At 37.7% G+C, this 10,534-nt stretch overlaps 1 protein-coding gene across 1 annotated transcript in view; it reads left to right on the plus strand.

The window, feature by feature from the left end:
* The window catches only part of LOC149210140 (lysine-specific histone demethylase 1 homolog 3-like), a 194,092-nt gene extending 186,307 nt beyond the window's left edge, over nucleotides 1–7,785 (plus strand). Inside the window, exon 4 of the mRNA XM_089396635.1 lies at nucleotides 7,370–7,785. Coding sequence (XP_089252761.1) covers nucleotides 7,370–7,411 — 42 coding nt within the window. The 3' untranslated portion in view covers nucleotides 7,412–7,785. The remainder of the gene's footprint in view (nucleotides 1–7,369) is intronic.
* The last annotated feature ends 2,749 nt before the right edge of the window (nucleotides 7,786–10,534 follow it).

Here is a 10,534-nt window from a genome sequence, read left to right on the forward strand (position 1 = left end):
AAAAATGTGTTGTAGGGTTTGGCACCTGGTTCCCCAATTACTCGTTCTGCCCCCCGCGATCGTGGCTCGTCAAATGCAATGACACAACGTAAATAACATATCGTTGGAAGACTTGATAAAGCCTCACTAGCTAGCGGGTTGGTTGGCGCGTTAAACTTAGAGCATTGTGGTTTGGCGGGTTCAAACCCCACAAACCCTAATTTAGTATTTAAAAAAATCGTTATATATATACACACACACATACACACACACACACACACACACACACATATATATAGAAAGCGTTTGTTTAAACCATATGGAATTTGGTCGGGATTTGGCGGAACCACCAACTTTGGCAGACAAGCCATATTTAACCGCAACTAAACCTTTCACCTAATTTATCTGAGCTCCGCTAAACTTAGCCACTAGTTTGGTCGGATCGCCAACTTTGGCTATGGTCCAATTTTATCTGGAGCTAACTAAAATTTATCCAATGCAAGTTTGATAGGAACTTTGACTGGTAATAACTTTAGCATACAAACTCGAATTCATGTGCCATTTGTGCCATTGGATTCTTAGCGACGAGATCTTCAACGTGACACTGGTTTCATTGAGACTTGAGGACTTCTATTTTTAGGCCTTTTGGGATCCTCCTGGATCACTCCTTTTGTTTCCTTTTTTATAATCACTCTCTTCTCCCATGTCTTCTTACTAGCCTCATCTTCCTTCATGTCTTTCCTCTTGCCTCCATTTGTGTCCTTGACCATCTTTTCCATCTCCTTCATTCCTTTCTACCTTCCCTCCCCACTCGCTACATCACCCTAATTCCATTCGTTTTTCTTTCCCTTCATGATAACACCTTTAGCTGTGGACCTACTCTCTCCTCTCTTACTCTAAGGGTCCTTGACCCTACCATCATCTCCTCACATATGGCTAGATTCATCCTATCTTTCTTTAGCCCTCATGGTGGCATGCCCAATGTTGTAGCAACTCTAAATGGTGGACTATGATGGCATAGGTACAAGGCATGATTCCAAGTTTCAGGTAGATAAATTGAAGCATTTGGAACATAAGTTTGAGTAAGCTACAAGAAACACACATTGAGGACTTAATCATGACGATGGACCAATTATATGGTGAGGTTCACAATTTCATGAATCAACTTTTGGAAATGGGGGTTGAGAATCTTATTTTGAAATTGTTGGTTCTTTATGCCAAAGTACAAGAAACCCTCCAACCACTTAGCAACTCATTGCATGCAAAATTTTTAGATCTCAAGAACAAGTAAGATGAGATTCACTCTTAATAGGAAACCTTTATATAGTAAATCAAGATTCAAATCAAATCTTGATCATAGGTTTCTTGTGGGTTAGATAAGACCCCTCCACTTACCATGGTTTAAGAGGTGGTGTATGCCAAGCTTCACAAGGAGCACAGGAGGAGGGATATAGAATTGAACTTGAAGATGAGGGGATTCACTTCATTTCCAACACCACATCTCAACCCCATGCAGACAAAATCTTCCTTTCTTTGGGAGATGTTGGACCTTCTCAATATTTTTGTAGATAGACCTTGCTTAGGTTTAGATTCTACTCTTCTCCATTTTAGATTGTAGAGAGACCATTTAGAATCCCTTAAGGTGGGAGAGTGTTTGCTAGCTCTAACGGTTAAACAATGATTACTCACTTCCTCCCTCAAGATTTATGGTACAATAATGTCACACAATCATAGGTCATGGTGATTATGGGATCTAAGTAACATGTTATAATAGCATGGTAGTGGGAAATGGACTTATTAGAGATCTTGAGGTGGTCATTCAAGATTCCCCTCCCTTAGATGAACTTTCCATGGGTTCCCTAAATAACGGGTCACTGCAGGTAGGAAAGGGTATTTTATGGATTATAGTGAGATGTTGGAATTGCAAAAAGGTATTTGGGTCTTCCTTAGGAGAAAATTTTGTTATAGTCATACCATCAAACATTCTCTTCATGATCTATACCTAGTGAGCCCCATTGGGACTATTTTGAAATATCCTAGTTATTAATGCCTGTCATGTGTAGTGAGAGACTCAAACATCGAGAGATGTTTGGGGATTAAGGGGTGTGGTTTATGCATATCAAGATTTACTTCAAGGTGGAGTTACAATGGTTGCCTTAGATTAGTTAGCTAGATTCATGTGGGTCCAAGTTAGTGACATGTCCCCCATTCATTGAGACATCTACTTCACAATTTGTTACTTCTCCCCTTTTAATTTTTGTAAATGTTTTCCTTACATAGAGATTTAAATGAGTACATGTACTAGGACCTATATCTAGACATTATCAATATTCATATCTAGGGGAAGCCATATTTTCGAGATATTTCAATGCCCATCTAAGGACTCAACATATTCCACTATATGATAGTTCAAAGGTTGTTCTTTGCTTTAGGAGGTTCATCCAACCTTAGTTGGTCTATAGAGGATTTTCGAGGGATGCCATGGGACCACTCTCAATGTCTAGTAGACACCTCCTTAATGGTATCTCTTACTTTGCAAACCCATACAGTTTTATGTGTTTTCTTGATGCCAAGGGAACTAGTGTGGTAGACTATGTTATAGTCAACCATGATACACTCCCTTTTATTTGCTAGCTTTTTATTATTCCAATACTTACAATTAATTATGCCTTATTATTTTTATTTTATGTCGACTCCCCTCCCCCCACTCTACACCTATGCCCCTCCCCGCTTCCCTTGCTCCCCCAAACCACCATGCTACTTGAAGATCAGGTGTAGGGTGTCTACATTGCCTACCTTATTGAGTTACGACCAGTTCTTCCTCTTGGCTCTCAAAGCTCAAAACCAATCCCATGATCAATATATATGGAGATGAGTACAAACTATCTCAGTAGCGTTCCCATTACATCTTTCATGACCCCAACTCCCACCCATCAATACAAAAATCATATAAGTCTTTCCTTCATCAAAGAAAATTTATCTTCATATCTTAGAGGAGACTTGAATTGGGCATGACCCTTCACAACTCCCCTGAAACTTTTTGGACACACTATCTTGCCTTGGCCATCTCAACATTTCCCATGAAATGATCACGAATATCAATTCATGTTTACCCATTCCACTAACCTTTATGTTGTCCCAGGGAAACCCTCCATCCTTGTCACATCACCTCCATCCTCTTGCCAATTGTTCTACTACACACTTACGAGACAAGCATTCTAGGAGATGAACAATAAAAAGGTTGAAAATAAGGAGGGGTTGCAGGTAGATCTTGTCAAATATGGTATACAATCATTTGTGCATTAAATTGTTAGTTTATTTAATCATGTTGTATGCTCAAGGTTTCCATGATCTTGGTGTTGATGTTTTGTAGCTTAGATAGGTACTTCTGCATAGGTCTAGGTGTCTAGATGTATGGAAGTCATATAATTTTCCTTTAGCCTCAGCAATTACTTTAATTATTAAGATAATTTATTTTTACTTTAATTGATCTCCTCTATCAACTAACACCATCACTAAGAGTGTGTGGTATTTATTTTTACTTTAATTGATCTCCTCTATCAACTAACACCATCACTAAGAGTGTGTGGTATTTAGATAGTGGTGCATCATTCCACATGACAACAACATGAGAGCTATTCAATAGTTTGACGGAGAAGTATTCAACTATTCATTTCGAGCTTGTCAATAATCGCACAAATGCAGTGAGGGGTGTTGGAACCATCACGTTCAAACTCGAGTTTGTAGGATTGCTAGATGCCAAGGATGTCCTATATGTACTAGGCTTGAGAAATGACTTTCTCTTAGTCTCAGTTATGCAAGATAAATGATTTGTTGTCATCCTTCAGAAGGGACAAACACTTGTATGTATATATGGAGACACAACAAATGTCATTAGGATTAGAGAGGGAAGTCTTTATAGGTTGTGGGGGAAGCCAATACACGCCTTCGTACATAATAGTGACAACCTGTGTGAGTTGTGGCACATGAAGATGGGACACTTGCACTAGAGGGCATTGCTAATCCTTAGGGAGATTTTTCGAATCATTGACCGAAGAATCCACAGTATGAGTATTTTTGGTACAAAAATACTCATACTGTGGATTCTCCGGTTAATGATTCGAAAAGTACAAACCACAGATCTCTTAAATCCTTAGGGAGATTGTCATTGGCCTCCTATATTTTAGTATTGAGTAGCAAGGCATGTGCAGAGGGTGTACACTTAATAATAATTCCAAGGTTTCTTTTCCAAACAATGAGAGTAGCTCCAATGGGGTCTTGGATCTCATTCATTTAGATGTGTGGGGATTGATGCTAGTGGCATCAATGTAGGGAGTTCTATATCATGTCATGTTCATTGATGACTATTCGAGGAAAACCTGGATATTCTTCATGAACACCATGGATGAGGCTTTCACTTGGTTCCGAGATTTCAAGGCCCAGGTGGAGAACCAGTCAAGTAAGAATATCAAGATCTTCAGGTTATACAATGGGGGGTGAGTACACCTTGAATGACTTCAAGGGGCTTTGTAAGGAGGCAGGGTATTCCCGAATGGCTAAAGGGTCTACAAGTTGGCCTAGATAAAAATGTAAAATTTAATTTTTGGTATGACAAGTCAGCATGAGAAAGTCAAGTTAGCTAGCCAATGAAGGGATGTGTCTATTGGGTTGTCACACCCCATTCGACATGTATAAATGAGAGGTTGCGATGTTTTTTCTGCACTAAGAAAGAACAATTCTTTATCTCTCTTCATCATTCTTGGACAACTGCATGTGTGAACAAGAAGGATGAGTTTAACTGTTTTGATTGAGCCAATTTGGCCTTTGTTTGACTGGGTGTTGACTGATTTTTTGACCAGGCTATTTGATCGAGTTTTATTGGGTATTGATTGATTTTTTGGCTAGGGTATTTGACCGAGAGTTGACGATAATTGTACAAGATTCACACGCGTGGATTTGACTGTAGTTTGACTAGTTGTAGGCCGTACATGTAGTTTTGACCAAAGGCCATTGGCTACAGAGCCAATTTTGACAACATTGAGTTGATTGTAGAAATTAACTGTTTGACTAGCATTGACTTGCTGCTATTTTGACCAGGTTTGAGTGGTATCTGACTTTGATTATTGGCATAGATTTCTAGACAAATCACTGATTTGCAAACCTTGCTAAATAATAATTTCTCCTAAAGAAAAGTTTCTAGGTTTTCTCCCATGGTTGGGTTTCCCAGGGTAAAATTATTATCTCTATTATGCATGGTTGTCTTTCTACGATCTTTACTTTTTTCGCTGCATTAGCAATTGATTATTTGGCATAAAATTGTTTTCTAATGCACATCTTGTAGAATTTCAACATGGAATCAGAGCTTTGTTGAATGAGAAACCATTGAAGTTAGCCTAAGAGATTGTATTCAATAACCTGATTGAATTTTAAATCTGTTGTCAAAATGGTGTCGAGTCTCAAAGAAGATAGGTTGGATAGTGCCATTAATTTCAGATATTGGAAAACCATGATACTCCTTGTTTTTGAAGAAAATGACCTTCAATATCATGTGAAGGAAGTCATTTCAAAGCTAGAATGAGATTAGGAAAAAACCAAGCATAAGAAAAATGAAGCCACGACTAAGTGAATCTTGATATATTCCATAAAGGACCACTTGATTCCACATGCTGCTGGAGTGAAGAATGCCAAAGAAGTGTATGATGCTTTGGTAGGGTTGTATGAGAATAACAACACTAACAGTAAGCTAACCTTGAGGCATCGACTTCAGAGTGTCATGATGGCTAGATTGTATTTTTTTGGTCTTTTATGAGAGTAGCTCTGTTGAGAGATGAAATTAGAGCCATTGGAGATACTATTGATGATACAATGCTTGTTACAGTGACTCAAAATGGATTTCATTCCTCACGGGAGCCATTTGTTCAGGGAATTTGTGCATGAGAAAATCTACCCAAGTTTGATAAGCTATGGAATGATTATGTCCAAGAGGAAGCTAGATTTCTTTCTAAGAATATCTTGCAAAGACTTTAGGATGAAGAAACTCAAGATCTTGCAACTCATGCAAGGAAAGGAAGAGGAAGAAACAATTTTAGAAAGTTTGATAAAAAGAATATAGGTAGAAGACCAAATCCAGTTCTTGATCAGAATAAGGAAGATATGTCAAAGATTAAATGATTCAATTGTTATGATTTTGGACACTATGCCTCCCAATGTCCTCGGAAGAAAAGGAAGAAAAAGAAACATGCATCAATGACCGATGTTGATGATGAACATCAACCAGAAAGGAAAACAAAGAATCTAATGAGATTGCAAATGGACTTCATAAAGAGTACTTTTTTTGACATTCATTGATGATCTTTCCCTTGAAGGCCAAGGATGAGGTCTTCAATAGGTTCCAAGAGTACCCCTGCCTGAGGGAAACATCGTGAAGAAGGAAGTAATCTGATGGGTAGAGTCTGGTTGAGTAGGAGGTAGAATAATATGGGCTTGGAGCCTAAGGACCTCGTACATGTATAAGGCTAAGCATCATTGGTCAAGAAATATGAAGAAGCCTGTGAGGGTTCGAGTCTCCTTGAATAGACAATGAAACCTCTCCTTGATTGCATAATAAATGCGATAACAAAAGATAAGGTGCTCCTCAAGTCTCAACCTCTTCTAGATGGCATAGATCGTAGGTCCTATCTGATCAATCGATTTGAGGGTCTATCTTTATTGGAATTGGCCAAGGGGAATGCAAAGAGCATGCACCTTATGGCAGGGTGTATACTATGTGACGAGACTTGAAATTAACATCTTTTGACATCCTTCCTTATTTTTAATCCTTTTCAATTCATCCATGACACTGTATTAGTCCATTTCAATGCTTACATGTAGGATTGAGGATGATAGTGTTTTCTATTGCATTTCTTGGTATTTCATTGTATTTTTTACTACCATTAGCAATAACATATTTTGTGTTTTTCTTGAAACAATTGCTCATGTGTGGATAAGTTGTTACATGATATTGCTTCAAAGGTTCACATGCTATGGATCTAAGAACTATAATCAACACATAACCTTTGCTATGGATTCATGGATCATGGTTGTTTCACACCCTTTTCCATGAATCTAAGCCATTATTTCCATAAATCAAGGAAATCCAGTGCCAACAATTTGTGGTACTCAAATCAACCACTGACATTGTAGCCACATTGGAAAGAGATTAAAAAATGAATTACATGCTTTTAATTGTTGGAGGACAGGTTTTTATAAACCCACTTATACAAATCCGTTTTTATACATTCTTATATGTTCTAGATTAATTTGAGTGGCTAGAATTCATCTGCGAGCTATTTCAAATCATATTTTAGTTGTTTGAGGTTAAAGATGACAAATTGCTTGTGGTTCTGTACAGATTCATTTTGTTCGAAGATTTGAAGATTTCCCATTGAATTAACCATGGATATAGGAAGCCAACACCACTAAAATCACATGAGATGTATCTTGGAAAAGTTGGTGTAACCAACAAAACTTGTTATGAATTTGCATGTTAATGGTATCTGAAATTTGATGGGGATTAGCAAGGACAACGACAACCATTTTCTATGTTGGGAATCAATTGTAACCATTATGGAACCATTGATCCTCAAGTGGATTTCCGTTTTGTTATTTCATATTTATGGTTTCAAGCAAGTTTGTGTATAAAAGAAAGATGTGTTCGCCTCTACGAAGTGGAGGGGACACTGAGAGCATAGTTCGAATCATGATGTGTAAAAAAAATTCCTCTCGAGATATTATGTAATAGACAATACATTTTCATACTTTTCTCTACTGCATGAATTGATCGCTTTAAGTAGTTGTAGCTTCTTTGTTTGTTGCCCTATTCTTGTGAGGAAGATCTCACTTCATGAGAACATGTCACTGTGAAATTTGGTAATCTTTCATTTCTTGTCTTGTGTGTTTATTTGTTTTTGAAGTTTCAATTCAAGTATTTTTAACTTTCAATGTGTGATTTACTTTCTCATAAGGTGTGGTGTGTTTTAAATTTCTTGCAATGAAATTTTTTAATTCATAGACTAGTTTGTTTAGTAGAGCTTGCCAACAACGAGAGTTATGATCTATTGAAAAAGGATCTGCCTAACTCATACGAGAATATTTCTTTGCTGACAATAGGGTTCCCATTAACATGCTCAATTATGCAAGTATATGGATCATTAACATGAGTGATTAGGATTTGGATTTACGGAGTGTAGTGATGTGATTTTCTTTATATGTAGAAGAATATTACATAAAGTAATGCAATTAAGATTTTGTAGTTTGCACATATAATGAAGGACATCTCACAAGTACATTGTAAACTCTAGTTGATAATATTAAATGCAAAATTGTTCTTGGTCCTATGGAAACCATATAGAAACCTTGTCATTGTGGTCAAACTATGAGCTTGTCTCTAAGCTCCAAGAAATTTGTCTCATAGGTCATCTTTGGGCATAACCCTTCTTGAGGATTAACCCAAGTGATATGGATAAATTGCCTCTATATTTCATCCCTAATGATCCTGTTCAACTATTGTCTTATATGGAGGAAGTGGCCAAGTGCCTCCAAGGGATATCTATATAGAGGGAGACTATCCATCTAAATGACCATTGGGTCTAAAAGATCCAAGACTCCAACAAACCAACCTCTAGCCAGGCTCGAAGGGCTAGAGAGGACAATGGTTGCTAAGGAGAAATAGGCCAAGTAAGGGTATTGATCTTGCATCTTTCTTGTGATAACAAATCTCTAGATGTGATGCAAAAAAGAGACCATAATGAACACTACCTTAAATAGGAAGGGGTGGGTCTCAAACTTTGGTAAGATGATTTATAGGGGGACTATGTACTTGCAGATAATGATGCACCATAGGAGGTGGTTTAGACTCTCTTACTTGAGGCTCAATTAGAGTCAAGCAAAGAAGGCACCAAAATCTCTAAGCCATAAAGAACAATGTGTGGGATAAGGGAGTCCATGAGGGACATTGTGGACAAGATGTATTGAAAATGGTTTAGAAGTACTATCTCTCGAGTAGGCTAAGAATTTGTAGCCTTTGTTGATTCAAGGTTGGAGGACTGGTTGCAAATTTAAGCGGGGCTTTGAGAATTGCACCCCCTAGTATGTGTATGCGTTGTGATTTCTATCTCCTCCCCTTTGAAGGAGAAGTGAAGGTCCAAAGTCTTGTTCAACCTATTGAAGAGATCATAACCTTGGATTTCCCAAGTTGATTGCCAATTATTGAAGGTTATAGAAAAGAGCTAGGGCATCCAACTATTTTTGTAACCCCTCTAAAGATGGGGCTAGGAGGACCATGTCGTCTAAAAAAGTAGGCTAGATATCATTCACTGGTGGAGGGGGAACCCTTTGTTATCTTGTTTATTCTTATGAAGAAAGGTCCCAAACTCATCAATATAAATTACAAAGAATGTGGGGATTGGGGAAACCCTATTAAACGCCATTGGTATTCATGATGAAATTGAACATTCCATGAATTGTGTGAAGTTAACCAAGGATAGACTCATATAGGTGCATGGTGGTGGTTAGTAGGGTTTGGGAGATGCCAATGTCCCCAAGCCTTTGAGGTAGGGCTTCTCATGGGACGTAATGAAAATCTTTTCAAAAATATACACAGTAGTAGTAAACGTTCGAAGAGAGATACCTTGCCTTCTCTATGATGGTGTGGAGAGTGAAGATGTGATTAATGATTGGATGAGCAGGTTGGAATCATGCATGCCCCCTAGCTATGAGGTATTTTTGCTCAATCTCACTAGAGAGCATCATATGAAGAGCTGTAACATAGATTTTTAAGAAGAACCTAGCTCTATTTGGTTAGTCAAATAACAATAGAAGTAAAGGACTTAACAAGGGCAAGGGATAGAGTGAGGAGTTAGCCTTGTCACTACGAAAGAGGGACTTAAGTAAATAAAGTGCTTCATTTGTCATAAGTGATGGGTTGAATAGTTGTTTTTCTAATTAAAGTAATTTTAAGCATTCGCTTGATCATTTAATTTGTCAAGCTGGGGTCTACTTGACTTACGAGGTTCTTCGTACTATATACACAAGCATCAAAGTTCCTACCAATCCTATATGCAAAGAAAGGAAACCTATAGGTGGTGCAAGAGCCTAAAGTCTCTACTTTGGTTTAGTCACATGAAACCTTAGTTCAACACTTGGCTCCAAGTCGTTATTCCTAATAGAGGTAGGAAAAACTGCAGGACTACGGTTTTGTGGCAACTACTGTTGTTTTTTCATAATTGCTTCTAGTTTTGCAACAACTATTACTAGTTTCATAACAGTTGAAGCATCACCTTTCACATGCTTAGAATTAAAACATGGCCCAAGAAAAATACAAGAAAAGGAATGTAATCAAACACTGCAATAAACACACCTTGCATAAATCAATTCAATCGATTCTACTTTAATCTACAATCAACTAAAACACATAACTTGCGAGAAAATAAACACATGAATTGCAAAAGTAAATACAATACTTTTGTTTCTTCAACTGCTTTTGTCTTCCTTGCCTCTGTCTCTGCGCCTAGACCCC

The sequence above is a fragment of the Pinus tabuliformis genome, chromosome 1_2, assembly GCF_031772625.1.
Source record: "Pinus tabuliformis cultivar Carrire ecotype Pingquan chromosome 1_2, CPIR1, whole genome shotgun sequence".
Classification (NCBI taxonomy): Eukaryota; Viridiplantae; Streptophyta; class Pinopsida; order Pinales; family Pinaceae; genus Pinus; species Pinus tabuliformis.